Here is a 16,632-nt window from a genome sequence, read left to right on the forward strand (position 1 = left end):
GTAAAACTAACAGGTTTTATGTCAAAGCCATAGCCAAACCTCACACTAGCTGGATTCATTTTACACCATGAAAGTCAGTTACATAAGGCTACATAAGACATGCTACATAAGACTAAATAAGGAATAGGCTGTCATACTGCTACGTAAACAACAGTATCACTGTAAGGTAATGTGTTACAGTATCGTCGTTCGCTCCAACTCACCTGGATCTTGCGCAGCTGTTTGATGGCCTCGTCGCGTCCCTTGTTGGACATCTCGATCTGTCCCTCCAGGTCCTTCATATCTCCCTCCAGCTTCTTCTTGGCTGCTGCCGCCGTGGCTCTCTGCTTCCTCTCGTCCTCTAGCTCCGTCTCCAACTCACGCACCTGGGGAGCACACACACAGAAAGCGACAGATGAGCACAAGCTCAATTCAGCAACATCATTTGTTGCTGTGAATGTGTGTCAGTATTGTGTAGCTCAAGAGTGGCTTGAACACCTTGGAGAGTTAATCCCATGAACCTACTACTCTTCTGTGTAACAAAATGGTGGCTTTTCCTCCTTTGCCTACCTGCTTTATGAGCTGTCTCTTCTTCTCCTCTCCCATCTCGTCACGTCCCACCAGGTCCCTGTCGAACTGGGCCTTCAGGGCCTGCATGTTGACCTCCAGACGCAGCTTGGCGTCCTCTGCAGCCTGCAGCTCGTCCTCCAGCTCCTCCAGCTGGGTCTTCATCTCCTCCACCTGGGCCTCCAGCCCACGCTTCCCCTTCTCCAACTCATGGACCTACGGATGGGATGGAGGGGTGGGTGGGTGAGAAAAGGTTGTGGACATGCCTGCTACCTACTGGTGGTTTAAGAATATTGCCATAAAAAAAGATGATTAAACCTAGTCCTGGATTAAAAATCAGGCTCAATCTCCATGGAAAGAGGCTCCATTGAAAGATACTTTTAGTCCAGGACTAGGCTTGATCGGTTTCTGTGAAACTGGCCCATAGATTCCAGAGAAGTTGGTTGTCCACACTCACACTCTTGCCCACGTCGTCCTTAGAGCTGACCAGGTCTTCCATCTCAGTCCTCAGGGACTTGTTGGCTCTCTCCAGCTCCTCCCTGCTCTCCTGGGCCTCCTCCAGAGCACGGGCCAGAGACAGGGCCTTGGTCTCCTTCTCCCTGGCCTCTGCCTCAGCACGGTCCCTCTCATCAGCGTACTTACTGGAGATGGTCTTCTCCTCGGCCAACATCTGGAAGAAAGAGGGAAGTGGAGAAGGTAAGTTCAGATGCCTTTCATGTCCAAATAAATTTGAATTCACTTACACGGCAGAGAAAGTAGTTAAAGAGAAGTATTTTTTAGTTGATGCATGGTTTATTTACATTCTCCTACACCCTGTTGATCTTTAACATAACATGCACCAAAATTGTTTTGATTAGTGTCAGACATTTTGATATGTCTGTTGTACCAGCAGGCAAAACTGGTTGGTATTGCGTCATTTCCATCCTTATAATGTTATGTCGACCAGTTTTGCAGTTGGTTTGGTTGACTGACCTGGTCGAACTTCTTCTGCTTCTTCTCCAGGTTGGAGACGATGGTCCTCTGGTTGTCCAGGTCCATGAGGATGTCCTCTAGCTCCTGCTGCAGACGGTTCTTGGTCTTCTCCAGCTTGTCGTAGGCAGAGGCCTTCTCCTCGAACTGGGTGTTGGACGCTTCCAGGTCTCTCTGAAGACGCTTCTTGCTCTCCTCCAGGAGCTCATTGTTGCCGGCCATTTCTTCTAGCTTCTTCTTGGAGTCTGACAACTGGTGATACAAGGAAAATAGTGTAAACAAGTGTATAAATGTCCTTCCTTCACATTTTCATTATATGTTCATTTAACTGTTATTTTATAAGGTTAATTGACTGAGAACCCCTTTTCATTTCCAGCTAGTCTTCATCTTAAGTGGATGCTGTCCCAATACGCTAACTCCGAAAGACACACTACAATCTCTTGTTTTGGGAACATAATGCACAGGAAATGTCCACTTGAAATGGTAACAAGATGGATCTCTTCACATGCAGTATCCATCTCAATGAGGTTTTACCGTTTGACTCCTGTCTCTGACCCGGTGTGTGAACTCTGACCTGTATGTTGAGGGTGGACACGTGTCTCTCCACGTTCCTCTTGGCCTCCACCTCCTCCTCCAGCTGTTCCTGCAGACTGTTGCGGTCGTCCTCCATCTGACGCAGCTTGGTGGAGAACTGCAGCTTCTGACGGGTCTCCTCAGCCAGCAGCTCCTGATGAGGGCAGAGACAAGGTCAAAGTTCACTATCAAACATCAAACAATGAGCAACAAGTGCTACATACAGGATATCATAAACCAGCAGAGTCCTTTTGGTAATTTCTCACTTAAAATATACTTACAATGAAATGTTAGCTTGCATGAAAATGCAGTACAGAATAAACAGGATGTATTTTGTTTGTACTTGTGTGTCTTGGACTTGGGCACTGAGGGTGGAGACATCTTTGCTCAGCTTGATGTTCTTCCCCTCAGCTTCATTCAGGAGGTTGGTGACACCCTCTAGTTCAATCTGTGTAGAGCAAGAGATGGGATATTAGTCAGTATCTCATCTAGCTAGTGAAACTTGTCTTCTATATCTATGGACTATTTCATCCATTAATCCATTGCATCGTGCGTCATTCTACATAACTAATATCATTCTACAAAGAACAAAGAATAGAGTCCCTGTGTGTTCCAGCAGGTCCACATTTTTTATGAATTATGGCCATATGGGCTGTGTGATGTCATCATTGTGCAACCCCATAGTCGTCACTCACAGTGATCTTGGAGCAACGCTCTCCCAGCTCGCCCTTCTGCTTCTCGCTGTCGGTGAAGCGCGCCTGCAGCTCGTTCAGCTGACCTTCGACCTTCCTCTTCTTGTTCTCCACGTCCTGTTTGGCCGTGGTCATGGAGCGCACCTCCACCGTCAGCTCCGACGTCTCCTTCTCCAGGGCCTGCTTGGCCTTGTCCAGGTTCGACTTCACCTGGGGGACACAGAGAGGAAGGGGATTCAACCAGTCAATGGAAATACTGTATAATGTAGGTAGGCCCACACAGCATCTAATACATATGGATTTTTCCGTATCCTGAAACCAGAGTGCTTATACATAGAGCTTCCATAATAGAACGGTAAAATGGATCCTGTTCTGTGGAAGATGGATTCATGCACACATGAAATGATCATATGCTTCAGAATGTAGTCAGTTAGAGTCACGTCAAATCTGGCCAGTGATGATGCTATACAATCAGATACAGAACTTTGGGCACTTGAACAGGCCTAGTAGTGTAGCTACATTTCCTTACCCGTTTGGACTGCTCCAGCTGCTCTGTGAGCTCCTCTACAGCCTGGGTGTGTTTCTGTCTCATCTCCTGCACCTGGGCCTCGTGGGTCCGACCCTCGTCGTCCATGGCTTTCTTCAACAGGGTCACCTCCTGTTCTCTCTTTGCCCTGCAGAGATGAGAGGATGAATGGGTGGGTGAATGGATAGATGGATGGGTGGGTGGATGATAGAATGGATGGACATGATGAATTGGATGGACATGATGAATTGCATGAGTGATTGAATAGACCAAGTACTACCCTAGACTGTATGAATATACAGACAAATGACCAAAATGGCTACGTTCCAATGTCCATACTAGCATTCACTAAGAATATATCGCTTCATACTAAGTGGTATGCCAGTGTGGATATTGGAACAGAGCCACTGCCTAGTATTTGTACTCACCGGAGCTCCTGCTGGGTAGCGGTGCTGTCAAGTGTATCCTCCAGCTCAGACTTGAGGGCCTCCAGCTCCTCTCCCAGGTCCCTCCTGGCCTTCTCAGTCTTGTTCCTGGCCTGGCGCTCCGAGTCCAGGTCCTCCTGAAGGTCTGAGATGTGGCCCTCCAGCTCCCGGATCTTCTTTAGGGCATTGTTCTTCTGGGCCATCTCGTCCTCTAGCCTAGGGGAAAAAGGTGAGCATTGTTTATATGTTGTTTATACATTGTTTGTGGATGATTTCAAGATAATAAAACATCACTAATAAAAGGCGCACTGTGCTGATGCTAATATCAAGATGGCACTGTTAACATTTGGTGTTGTGTTTTAGAGGTCATAAACAAGTGTAACGTGGACTTTATCACAGCATCATGTGAGGATCTATAAAACAACTGAAGGGGGCTCAAAAGGAAAGAATAATGAAAAGTGACAAAATTACTAAAAATAAATATCAAAATCCAGTGTTTGTTGCCCACCTGGCCAGAGCAGCCTGTAGCTCCTCCTCCTTCTTAGCCAGCTGGGCTTTGAGCTCAGCGATCTGGGCAAGCAGGTCGGCTATCTGCTCCTGGAGGTCGTTAGACTCCGCCTCCAGCTTACGCTTTGCTTTGTCCAGCTCCTGCCGACCCTTCTCCTCCTTCTTCAGACGGACTAGAGGACAAAAGATAAAGAAATATATGGAAGGTTACTCTATGGATGAAGATGTGTGTAGTGGCTGAATAGCTTCAATACGTTCTTCCGACAAACTTAAGGACACCACAGATTGTTTACGATATAGGATACTCCTGTATGGATATGGCTAGGAGTTTTTCCTGGTCAGGTCACATGGTCAGGAAAACCCCCAAAGCCACTATTTGTACGGACCAAGATGTGCATTGTTGCTTGATAACTGAATAGGTGTGGTATCCATTGAGAGTGGTTAATGTGATGTCTGGACGGGGTAAAAGATTGATACAAACCCTCAAGTTCAGAGATCATCGACTCGTGTTTGTTCTTGAGCTTGGTCAGGTTTTTGGACTTCTCTTCCTCCTCTGCCAGGTTGGAGCTGAAATCTGCTAGTCTCTCCTCCATTAGTTTCCTCTCCTAAAACAGGGTAAACATGGCAAACAAACAGGTAAACACAGTGTAAATCCTAAACGTCATACCCCTGCTTTTATCAAATGCCGATTGAGTGGACAAATGGAAAACAGGATCAACTGTCATTATCAAATCTTCATTGGACTCACGGACCCAGAGACTTGACAATGCTTCTTCTATGATGCTGAGGACATAATATGGAAACTGACACACGAGTCTCTTGATAGACGAAAACACTCAAATGTTCCTTTAAAATGGCCCAAGGCCTTGACAATATGTCTCATATGATACCTGAGACATGGTACTATAACTAACCTTTAACAGTTTGGTATTGTGGTCCTCCATCACTAAGACATCGTCCTCTAACTTCTTGATCTTGCCTTCACATGCTACCTTCTCCAGCTGCAGCTTCTGACGGGCATCCTCCTCCTCCTCCAGATGCTCCTCCAGGTCCTAAACACAAACCAAGAAGAACTGAACTGCCAGACTTATGATTCAAACCAGCAACCCTCAACCTTAACATGACTGGCACAAGCCTAAAGCAACACACACCCCGCACTCCAAAATACAACGTCAAGATGAAAAGACATAGAAGGAAAGAAAAGATCAAACAAACCTGCATCTGTTGCTGCATCTTTTTCTTGTCCACCTGCAGGGCCTGAGCGCGGTCTTCCTCCTCTTCCAACCTGGCCTCCATTTCATGGAGGATCTCCTCCAGCTCCTGCTTCTTAGAGGCCAGACGCACCCTCATCTCCTCCGCCTCGGCATACAGCTCGGTCTCAGCCTGCAGCTGCTCCTGCAGTGCGTTCCTCTCCTCCATAATCTGGATAGAGGAGGAGCCAGAGAAAAAGCAAAGAGAGCTGAATAGAAAGAAACATGTAGGGGGCCCAGCACACAACCCTGTGATACAAACTTTCTTGAGTTTTAATGTTTTTATTTCATAACACTTATGTAAATGCCAAAACTTTTTTTGAGAGGCAATGAAAGTGGTGAAAAGGGTTACAATAGTAATTTAATTCAAACGAATATCTGAAAAATGGCAACATAATCCCTACAAAGATTGTGGAAAGCACATAGTGTGTTCCTGGTGAATGAACCCTATACATACTGTTGTGTGTTTCAGGGTGATCTCCTTCAGCTCTGATTCGTACTTCACTGCAGACTCCTTGGCCTTCTGCAGCTCATCGTCTTTCAGGCCCATCTCCTCCTCCTGGCGGGTCACTTGCAACAGAGGCTTGACCTGCAGGTCAGAACGACGTGACTTGGTCAACACTGCATCCGCCACCAAAGTCTAAATCTGATGTCCTTGGTAAGTCGGACAGACATCAATTAACGGAGTGAGTTGAATAGTTCATGTTGTTGAAACTCTACCTTGGTGAAGAGTCTCCACCACTGCCAGTTCCTGAGTTTGAGGTAGGCAGCACAGTTCCTCTGAATCACCTTCATGGCCATCAGTTGCTGCTGTCTCTTAGCAAAGGCCCTGTTAGAACACAGGAGCGGAACCAACATTGACCACTAATGTAGCATTTATTGGCTCATAAAAGCCTTTTTCACTGATTCAGTTTCATTTGTGGACAGTGCTAATAACAGCCTACATAGAGGCACTTTCGGGACCAGATTCAGAAAAATAGAACAAACGTCTGTCCTGGGAACGTTACATTGCGATGTCCCCTGGACTTTCGCTAACATTTAGGGGACGTTCCCAGGACAAAATGTTAGCTGTAGAGAATTGATATATAGACTGAGGGCTTTATTGTATTAAAGCAGTGTCAACACTGAGGCCATTGCTCACTTTCTGGCCAGATAACCTCTAGCCTGGGACTGGAAGGCGATAATGACCACCGTAATCTTCAGATCTCTCTCCTCCTCGAGCTGGGCCAACACGCCGGTACGGAAGAAGATCTTACTCTGACCAATCCGGTACAAGTTGGGGTCCAGATCCAGGTGCTTAATCTACAGAAATGGGACAGGAAAGGAATGTGAGAAAATGGGAATTGAGCTTGGTATGTTGCAGAGTTGGTACCAACTTGGTTTCTATCTTGGTACTTGGTGTCTCGTCTTGGTAGAATTCCAGAGAAGATAATATGTAAGGCTGTTTTTATAGACTTGATATGATAAAAAGTCCTGATGCTAGGGTTTGGAAATGGCTCCACTTTCTTACCATGAGACCACACGCCTGTTTGCCATCCATGAATCCCTTGGGAATAGCACTAGCCGCCAGGATCTCGTAACTGTAGAGTGAAAATATTGAGAGAGACTAAGTCTGATTTAAGAGAAATGTTTACCAAAGGCTATGTTTAATACATGCCAATGTTGAATGCGCTGGATAGTAGGCAATAGTATAGCCTGGTTAAACCAGACTGAACGGTGAAACCATGGTGAGCGACAGTGTCCAGGCTGGTTTAACCAGGCTAAGGCAACAGATTCTTCCGTTCAAGTCTACTCACCGCTGACGGAACTCCTGGAAGAGGATTCGGTTGGGGAACCCTTGCCGGCAGATACGGATGCCTTCCAACACACCGTTGCACTTCAGCTGATCCAAGACCAGATGGGCGTCCAGTTTCCCCGCCTGAGGACAACGGGTCAGGATATAGGATTAATGAATATGATTACATTTGCTTTACATATTGTATACAAAACATCAATGTTACAAATACCCAAGCATAGCAAACACTAAAGGGCGAGATTATTTACGGCTCCTTACCTTACGAATAGAAATAAGTACATAAAGTTATTCTTTAGATTTGTTCTAAAAAGTTTAAAGGTTGAAAGTGAAAAAGTAGAAAAAGCAGTTGGAGAAGAAAATACTTAACACTCCTTCATAACTGGGGGAGGAAACACTTAATTCCATTCAAATGTCCTAAATTGCCTTTATCAGACAAACAGGGCGTCTTGTCGCTAATCTAATATGGTATTTTTTCCCAATTTATAGAGGGAGTTGCTTGCACCTCTCCTCAGCATCAACAAACAAGTACACTTCAAAAGGAATGGCCCTACAAGGGGAACACTAGTGGTGGACTGAGGTAGGCTGGAATTGAATCAAATAGAATTCAAATTGAATCAAGTGGATTCTTCACTCCACTTAGACACTGGCAACAGGGCGAAGGGAACCTCCCTCGACTTGCAGCCTAATAGACCTTATTCACAGCTGAACGTTCTATTGAATGGCCACATTGTGAGTAATGTCTATGCCTAGTGCCTACCCTCTTCTCGTGGTTAGGGATGATACATCTGACGAAGTTGGGCTGGGTGTTGTGCAGCGTGGTCATGAGCTTGGCCAGGGACTCCTTGTAGAGCTGACCCACGGTCCGGAACATGCCCTTCTTGGTCTTGGAGCCGCTGGGCATGGAGCTGTCGGACATCTTGGCCATGGTCTCCAGGCCCACCACGCGGTCCGCTGAGTCACATTCATGACAGAGAGGGGGGTTTGTTTTAGAATTTGGGTTAGGTTAGGACACTGGCAGCCTGTATGCCAAACATGACACCAGTTGGCTAATCATGGAATAGATCTGGTTACCACGCTTAGGAGGCAATATTTTCAATCAGAGCTAGTCACACAAAATTAAAGGGTATATGTATCAGTCTTGAGACTCCATCTCAATGTTAAGAAAGGCAACTGCTAACTGGAGTGCAGGGAAACTTACCATCTTTCCAGAGCTCCTGGATAAACGTGTTGGACGAGATGTTAAGCAGTGCTATAACGTTGTCGTTGAGCGGGTCCATGTTCTTTGTCAACCAATTATCAGCATTGTAGTCCACCTACAGGCAAAGCACCACACATGTCATGTATTTTTATGTGATCCCTGTGGGAAATGAACCTACAACCTTGTCCCTCTTACCCGCTTACTGAGCAACACAGCACCACAAAGATGATCGATACACACCTTTCCAGCGTAGTGGTGCACAGAGAACACTGTCTTGCTCTTCAGCTGTTTGGGTTTGCTGAACTTGATGTGGCTGGCCTGGGTGTTCATGAGTTTCTCCACGAAGGAGACGTCTGTGGCTTTGGGGAACCAGCACTCCTCATCCAACAGGGCCAGAATACCAGGAGGATTGTTCTGTGGAGAAAACATAACTCAAATATTTTCCTGGTTTCTTAATATATCTACAAAAGGTTTCCAGGACACAGATTAAGCCTAGCACTGAACTAAAAAGCTCTTTCAATGTAGAATCTACCCTGAGAATGCTATTTAGTCAAGGACTAGTCTTAATCTGTATCTATTTAATGTCTTGAATGCATACATTTTACACCTAGAGTGTTTTTTACAGTCTTCCCACTCACCGGCCTCTCAATGAGCTCAATGCAGGGCTGCAGGTCCAGGCCGAAGTCGATGAAGCTCCATTCAATTCCCTCCCTCTGGTACTCCTCCTGCTCCAGGACGAACATGGTATGGTTGAACAGCTGCTGCAGCCTCTCGTTGGTGTAGTTGATGCACAGCTGCTCAAAGGAGTTATCCTGCAAGAGAAGAGAGAGAAGAAGAATGAGTTTTCACTAAAGACAGTGTGGTGTGCCGCAGGGTTGTGTGCTAGGCCCCCCAAGTCTTTTCCTTCATCTTAATAGCTCAGCTTTGACGTATAGCATGTGGCCCAAGTCTTATCCAAGATATTGTACAAACAACCATATGAATCCTTCCATGCAATCATATGAATCCCCTCACTCACCTCAAAGATCTCAAAGCCAGCAATGTCGAGGATGCCCAAGAAGGATGCTCCCTGGCGTTTGGTCTTGTCCAGGGCCTTGTTGACCCTAGCTAGCAGCCAGCGGAACAGACGCTCGTACATAGCCTTGGCCAAGGCCTCGATGGCAAAGTCAGCCTGGAGGAAACAGAATAAAATATGGATAACTGAAAACTAAACAGTTTTAAACTGTCTCAAATTCAGCCCAGCAGTATGGCCCATTCCTGGACAAAAAAACAGTGGAGATTCTCCTTTGAATATGTTTTTTAGTCCAGGAGATAAAATCTGAGTCTGGGAAACAGGCGAGCAGGACTGTCTGAATTTCAGCCTGCCAAAGCAACACGTACCTGCTCTTTGGTCTGGGCCTTCTGCACCACCTCTCTGCCCACTTTGATGCGAGGTGTGAGGATGGCTCTGGTGAAGTCTACCACGTTGATGCCCTGGAGATGGCACACCTTCTGAGCCGCTGGAGAGGTAAGAAACAAAGACCCAGAAAGAAAGTAGATGTGATATTGTCCTACACATTAATAACACACAGTATGTACTACATTTAATATAAGTGGCATAATACATACCATATTCATAGCACAACATACAACATGTACTATACTATAACATACCATGTCAAATATATACATAACTTGAGCACTATCTGCCATCTCATGTCCTCCTCTAACCTGTGTTGTCAGGCATGGTGGCCTGCTCCTGGTTCCTCTCCTTCTTGAACTCTATGTTCCCCAACTGCAGCACCGTGGAGCACACCTTCAGGATGCCTAGAGGACACAGATAGCACAGAGAGTACAGGTCAATTACAGTAAGTACAGGAACAAATCAAAATGGCATATTCTATGCCTTGTCAGCCTAGCTAGTCAGTCACCATTAGCCATCTAAGATCTTCACACCTAGTTGACTGTGTCTAATGTATGTGACATGCTGATGTAGGGCCACCGGGTTATCCTGACCTTGTGATCTTGAAGAAAAAACCCTAGACCCAAGTCATAGCCTGGTTATTCCAGGAAGTTATATAATATTTACAGTACGGTGTAACCGCCCTAGTAATGAAGTGTTTGTTGTGATTGAATAGAATGGCCCTGGACTGTAGCCTACCTATCCCCTCATCCTCAGTGAGGCCCATGCTATGCATGGTCTCATGCAGGACTTGTTAAGGTGATTGAATAATTGATTGATGTATCAATTCATTTATTAGTTGATTCGATTAACAAATAGGTTGATTGATTGATAAACTACCCATCTTCTTGTTCTCGGTGAGGCCCATGATGTTCATGGCCACATGTAGGACTTTTTGTGGTGATTTGTTGATTTGATAAATGGATTCATTTATTGGATTGATACAGTACCTGTCCTCTCTTCCTCAGTGATGCCCATGATGTTCATGGCCTCCATGGTCTCTTCGTACATCTCGTCGTCCTGCTGGCCCGAGATCGAGACATGGCCCGCAATCAGGAAACGGTAGGCGCTGAAGTTCTCCAGCAGAAGCTCCTCTGGAATGACAATGATTCAGTGTGTTCAATTTTGACAGTTCTAGAAATTCTAGCTCTACATTCAATCACGTACAGGAGTGCATCTGGAAGAACAACGGTTGAGGGTTTTCATTGATGGAGTGGAGAGTTCTAGAAATTCTAGCTCTGCATTATCCAGAAATAATCATATTTGATTGTCTACAGAATGATTCTGCTTCTGGTTGTCTGGGGTCAATGGGATGAAAAGTGGGACTTCCACAACTGCATGTCCTGCAGTAAAGATTAAATCTCCTACTCTCCTCCACCATGACAATCATCAGGTTGATCGGGAACCCTGACCTAAATCTAAAATGGCACCCTATTCCCTACAGAGTGCACTACTTCTGACCAGAGCCCTATGGACCCTGGTCAAATGTAATGCACTACCTAGGGAATACAACCCAGATCTTACCGCGTAGCTTGTCCTTGACCCCAGCCACCATGTAGTAGAAGATGTGGAAGGCTCTCTCAGTCTTGGCCTGTCTGATACAACGAGACTTCTCCAGCAGGTCTGAGAACAGCCGTTAAGGATATACATTCTAATGCTCTGGATGGAGTTTCAAGTTTATGCCTGAGAGGAAAACAGCCTAAAGAAACACATTTACAAACAAGCTTGTCAACTTTGTCATCTTACAGTGAACATACACGGTGAACGATACACAGAATATACATTATGACACTGGAGCTTCATTATCTCAATTTCTGACACGTTCTTGGCAACCTGTATGTGATAACATGGACGGTTCAGCACCCTGTACCTACAGTATGTATGAACCTTTACAAACAGGGCGCTGCGCCAAAACATCTTTAAACAACATGACCCAAATACATCATTCCAACCTAAACATTTCTTATCTCAGAGTTATTGGAGTGACAGCACTTTTTAGACTCGGTCATTGTGCAGATGCCAACGACCTCCCCAGTGTTTACCGTCGGTCACAGGAGAACCCATGACACTTCTAACAGGAATGTGTCAACAGCCCAACACCGCAGGTTTGGGTCTGGGTTCATGTTTACTGTTCAAACACAGGAGTCCCAGGAGCTTTTGTAGCCGTTTTCCCAGGGTAGTGAACACAAAGAACAGCTTTTCTGAACCTGGATCCCCCAGTTTAGAGTTACAGTGTGTAACACAGTGTCAGGATACAGGTTTCAATGTTGGCTCCGACGATGTAGCCAGTCACATCAAAGTTGATGCGGATGAATTTACCCTAAAGGGAACAGGCACACCAGGATTACAGTAGGTCATGTTACACAACGAGGTACCGTATACATCCAACTGTCAGATGACTTAAATAACACAAAAAGATATGGGTCATTATGCAAATTACGCAAATCAATAGCTTGAATTAATGAATGAAAAGGACACTACTCTGTGGCCCGCCTCAAATAATCCAGGCCTACGCGTCTGCGAAAGGTGAACTCACAAATCGTGAAGAGTTGTCATTTTTGATGGTCTTGGCGTTCCCGAAGGCCTCCAGGATGGGGTTAGCCTGCAGAAGCTGCTTTTCCAGCTCCCCCTGGACAAAACAATGTAACGACAAACATTAAACTAAATCTGTGACATTATTTGTTTGTGAATAGAGTAGTCAAATAAAAGGCTGGAACAGCAGCACAAGCCCTATGAAAGTCAATTGAAAAAAAGAACATTTTCTAAAGATAGATCTTAAAAATAAAGAAAACACAGTTGTTTTCAACAGTTTGGACTCCTAAATCATCATCTCTACACTGTGTATATCTACACCGTGACTGGGCCTAATAGCATTATAACTGAGCGGACAGCACCTACAACTCCAGAACATCTAATCCCCTATTAGTCTCTATGCACTGAGGACACGTGTCCTACCAACATGACTTATTTCACTACCAATCTGCCTCAAACTGAGACAACCAGGGCTTGATTGTTCAAATGAGGCCCACTAGAGTGTTCGCTGGCTGGGCCAGGGGAAGGATGTGAAGAGGGAGGGGCTGGAGGTGGTAGATTCAGAGTGTTGCTGGTCTGGAGAGGGTGGCGAGATGACAGGTCCGCAGACATGACAGGATTGTTATTTCTATAGAAAAGGTGCTTCCTAGAAATCAAATATTTTGCATTTCTCTAGGCTTTGTACAGATCTGATAATATGCAGTTTGATCAAAAGGCCTGTGTTAGCTAACTGGCTGGGTGGGTCAGAGGCAGGCATACCCCTGTCAAACACACACACGGAAATGTGCACACAAACACACACATACGTAACAATGAGACTCTGGCTTAAGGGGGAGGGGGGGAGCAGTGCATGGTTTAACCTCTCCCATCTTGACTAGCTGAGAATGATAGCTTGTTGTGGTCCTTACACCTGTTTTTTTTAATGGGTGTTTTTAGACTGGAGAGTTGAAACCAGGACAATGTTATGCAAAACCACAGGGCAAATGAATGTAAATGATTTGACTGGAGTTCAGAGGTGTCCGTCACATGCCGTTCAGATCTAGATCTATGAGAAAACTACTTGATGATAACACATCAGCCAAATCTTCTTATTGACAAATTCCCAGTAAGATAAAGATAAACCTCACCCAAGTTCTGAAACCGAATGAGTTACTGGTACTTGAGTGAAAAGAGAAGCAACCAGATACTTTACATTTCAGCAGGGAAAAGGCCCTGCTCGCTTCAGACAGCCACTGAGAGAAGAGACAGAAAAACAAAGAAAGAAACAGCGAGGGGAAATGACAGATGACAGGAAGGATCAGTCATTAATAGGCTGTTGAAATGGAGAGATAAAGGAGGAGAGGAGGGAGGAGGCAGAAGAAGAGACATTCTAGTTCTAAAGCAGATGTATTAAGTCCACTGCTGGTGGTAGGCTTCGAAAAAATGAATTACATTCTAATCTCCACACTAGCATACTACTTAGAATGCATGGCCAATACATCGCTTCATACTAAGTACCCACTGGGCACAGACGTCAATTCAACGTCTATTCCACATTGGTTCAATGTAATTTAATTGAAATGACGTGGAAATGGCGTTGATTCAACCAGTGTGTGCCCAGTGGGTAGTAGAGAAGGCTGGACAATGAAATTATGATTGGGCTTCACTGCATCTTCTGAAGGTCTTGAGGGGTAATGGCAAAGAAAAACATTGACCCTTGACCCCCCCCCCCCCCCCAACTATTTCAATCTCACTCAGGCATGATTCTGACAGAGAGCTGTCTGAAAATGCACTTTTTTTTCTTTTTTAAAATCAGGGGCGAAGAGAGACCTGGCTGTTGTGATGAAAAGGTCAAAGGTCAGAGATCACAAGGTCACGTGTAGGTCACATGGTGTCTGAAACTCCACACTAGTGCAAATCATCAAAAGTGGTAGAACTACTGTGTAACGGAGGAGCAAGAAGCCGCCACCACGCCCACAGGACAAAATGGCGGGTGGTGGATTAGGGGATGAGGTAGGGGGGTTCGGTGACAGGACATGTTGTTGTTTGATAGACAGGAAAAGGTAGATGGACATGCTCACACTGTGCTCTGTTGATCTGTGATGATCTGTGGTGGTGGTTAACCATTTCAATGCCGGGCTCCAACCCCAGGCAGTGAAAGAGTGTTTTTGGAAAACTATGGACACCATAACAATAACAACCAAACTCAGGGGGAATATAAAGTAAATCATCTGACATATTATCTACCATTTTGTATTTGGATGAGAGGGCTGCATGTTAATTTAAAAAAAATCACTATCATGCAGTTTTTAGTTGTGAGGTCCATAACTGGTAATATCGGGACGTTATGAGCACACTGTTAAACAATGGGGATATGGGATGATATTGCTCATGTTATAGTACATTTTAAATGTATTATTTTGAGCTCAACAACAAAGGAGTTGGGGAACTTGATAGGAGAGGGATCTTGTCAGAAATAAAAAATTTGTTACTACAAAAAACCTGTCAGTGAGCCACTCTCACATGCAATCCTTAATTCTAGGAGAAAACACGCATACACCACCACACGCAAAACACACTTGGGTCATTCCCTTTTTTACTCACGTGGACAAATGCTCCTGGCTGTGTCTATTTGGAGGAAATTGCGGTACAGAATTATCATTCAACGGGGCAGTTTCCTCACACATTGGCCAAGTCTCCCTTAGAGCATGGAAACTGGCTTGGGGAGGTCCCCACTTTTGACACACAATAGCCACTTGTCATTGACGGCACAATGGCAAAAACGATACAAAAAAACATTGCAGTTTGCAGTATACTTACAGCACTGGTGTCCTTCTTGCCTTTGTGAGAAGAGGCCACTAGAGCCAGATACTGGATGACCTTCTTGGTGTTCTCTGTCTTACCCGCACCAGACTCCCCACTGGAGAGCAGGAGACACGGGTTAGAGAGAGAGAGGGGACAGCGCGAGAGAGAGAGGGGACACAGAGCGAGAGAGAGGGGACACAGAGCGAGAGAGAGGGGACACAGAGCGAGAGAGAGGGGACACAGAGCGAGAGAGAGGGGACACAGAGCGAGAGAGAGGGGACACAGAGCGAGAGAGAGGGGACACAGAGCGAGAGAGAGAGAGAGAGGGGAGAGAGAGAGAGGGGACAGAGAGAGAGAGAGAGAGGGGACAGAGCGAGAGAGAGGGGACAGAGAGAGAGAGAGGGGACAGAGCGAGAGAGAGAGGGGACAGAGCGAGAGAGAGAGAGAGAGGGGGAGCAGAGCGAGAGAGAGAGAGGGAGAGAGAGAGCGAGGGACAGACAGAGGGGAGAGAGCAGAGCGAGAGAGAGGGGACAGAGAGAGAGGGGACAGAGCGAGAGGGACAGACAGAGAGAGAGAGAGAGGGGACAGAGCGAGAGAGAGAGGGGACAGAGCGAGAGAGAGGGGACAGAGCGAGAGCGAGGGGACAGAGCGAGAGCGAGGGGACAGAGCGAGAGAGAGGGGACAGAGCGAGAGAGAGGGGACAGAGCGAGAGAGAGGGGACAGAGCGAGAGAGAGGGGACAGAGCGAGAGAGAGGGGACAGAGCGAGAGAGAGGGGACAGAGCGAAAGAGAGAGAGGGGACAGAGCGAGAGAGAGAGGGGAGAGAGCGAGAGAGAGGGGACAGAGGGAAAGAGCGAGAGAGAGAGAGGGGACAGAGCGAGAGAGAGGGGACAGAGCGAGAGAGAGGGGACAGAGCGAGAGAGAGAGGGAAATGGGAAAGAGCGAGCGAGAGAGATGGGAAAGAGCGAGAGAGAGGGGAAAGAGCGAGAGAGATGGGAAAGAGCGAGAGAGATGGGAAAGAGCGAGAGAGATGGGAAAGAGCGAGAGAGATGGGAAAGAGCGAGAGAGATGGGAAAGAGAGAGAGAGATGGGAAAGAGCGAGAGAGAGATGGGAGAGAGAGAGATGGGAAAGAGCGAGAGAGATGGGAAAGAGCGAGAGAGAGAGAGAGGTGGGGGGGGAACAGAGAGGGTGGAGGGAACAGAAAGAGAGGGGGGGCAGAGGGAAAGAGGGGGGGCAGAGGGAGAGAGTGAAAGAAAGTTTGAGATAGAAAAACAGAGGGTGAGCGCGAGAGAGATGAGAGAGGGAAAACAGAACTGACAGGTTGTTCACAGTTGAATAACTCACTTTAATTAAACCGTGAACCACGTGAGTGACTGAGTGAAATAACAACATCA

At 46.2% G+C, this 16,632-nt stretch overlaps 1 protein-coding gene across 3 annotated transcripts in view; it reads right to left on the bottom strand.

Moving 5' to 3' along the window:
• The window catches only part of LOC115142397 (myosin-11-like), a 40,670-nt gene that overhangs the window by 6,116 nt on the left and 17,922 nt on the right, over nt 1–16,632 (bottom strand). For 2 of the 3 annotated variants that reach the window (XM_065006158.1, XM_065006160.1), the window contains exons 5-35: nt 15,254–15,353; nt 15,038–15,061; nt 12,459–12,551; nt 12,179–12,242; nt 11,447–11,545; nt 10,873–11,016; nt 10,192–10,287; nt 9,862–9,980; nt 9,500–9,652; nt 9,120–9,293; nt 8,722–8,895; nt 8,482–8,596; nt 8,041–8,234; nt 7,285–7,406; nt 6,999–7,068; nt 6,630–6,790; nt 6,209–6,317; nt 5,946–6,077; nt 5,454–5,660; nt 5,153–5,290; nt 4,720–4,843; nt 4,240–4,411; nt 3,735–3,947; nt 3,310–3,454; nt 2,784–2,990; nt 2,432–2,536; nt 2,090–2,242; nt 1,519–1,767; nt 1,004–1,216; nt 550–762; nt 204–365 (exon numbers count right to left, since the gene is read on the bottom strand). In XM_065006158.1, coding sequence (XP_064862230.1) covers nt 204–365; nt 550–762; nt 1,004–1,216; nt 1,519–1,767; nt 2,090–2,242; nt 2,432–2,536; nt 2,784–2,990; nt 3,310–3,454; nt 3,735–3,947; nt 4,240–4,411; nt 4,720–4,843; nt 5,153–5,290; nt 5,454–5,660; nt 5,946–6,077; nt 6,209–6,317; nt 6,630–6,790; nt 6,999–7,068; nt 7,285–7,406; nt 8,041–8,234; nt 8,482–8,596; nt 8,722–8,895; nt 9,120–9,293; nt 9,500–9,652; nt 9,862–9,980; nt 10,192–10,287; nt 10,873–11,016; nt 11,447–11,545; nt 12,179–12,242; nt 12,459–12,551; nt 15,038–15,061; nt 15,254–15,353 — 4,444 coding nt within the window. The remainder of the gene's footprint in view (nt 1–203; nt 366–549; nt 763–1,003; nt 1,217–1,518; nt 1,768–2,089; nt 2,243–2,431; nt 2,537–2,783; nt 2,991–3,309; nt 3,455–3,734; nt 3,948–4,239; nt 4,412–4,719; nt 4,844–5,152; nt 5,291–5,453; nt 5,661–5,945; nt 6,078–6,208; nt 6,318–6,629; nt 6,791–6,998; nt 7,069–7,284; nt 7,407–8,040; nt 8,235–8,481; nt 8,597–8,721; nt 8,896–9,119; nt 9,294–9,499; nt 9,653–9,861; nt 9,981–10,191; nt 10,288–10,872; nt 11,017–11,446; nt 11,546–12,178; nt 12,243–12,458; nt 12,552–15,037; nt 15,062–15,253; nt 15,354–16,632) is intronic. The other variant, XM_065006159.1, reaches the window with a different exon arrangement.

The sequence above is a fragment of the Oncorhynchus nerka genome, linkage group LG21 (assembly GCF_034236695.1).
Source record: "Oncorhynchus nerka isolate Pitt River linkage group LG21, Oner_Uvic_2.0, whole genome shotgun sequence".
Taxonomy (NCBI): Eukaryota; Metazoa; Chordata; class Actinopteri; order Salmoniformes; family Salmonidae; genus Oncorhynchus; species Oncorhynchus nerka.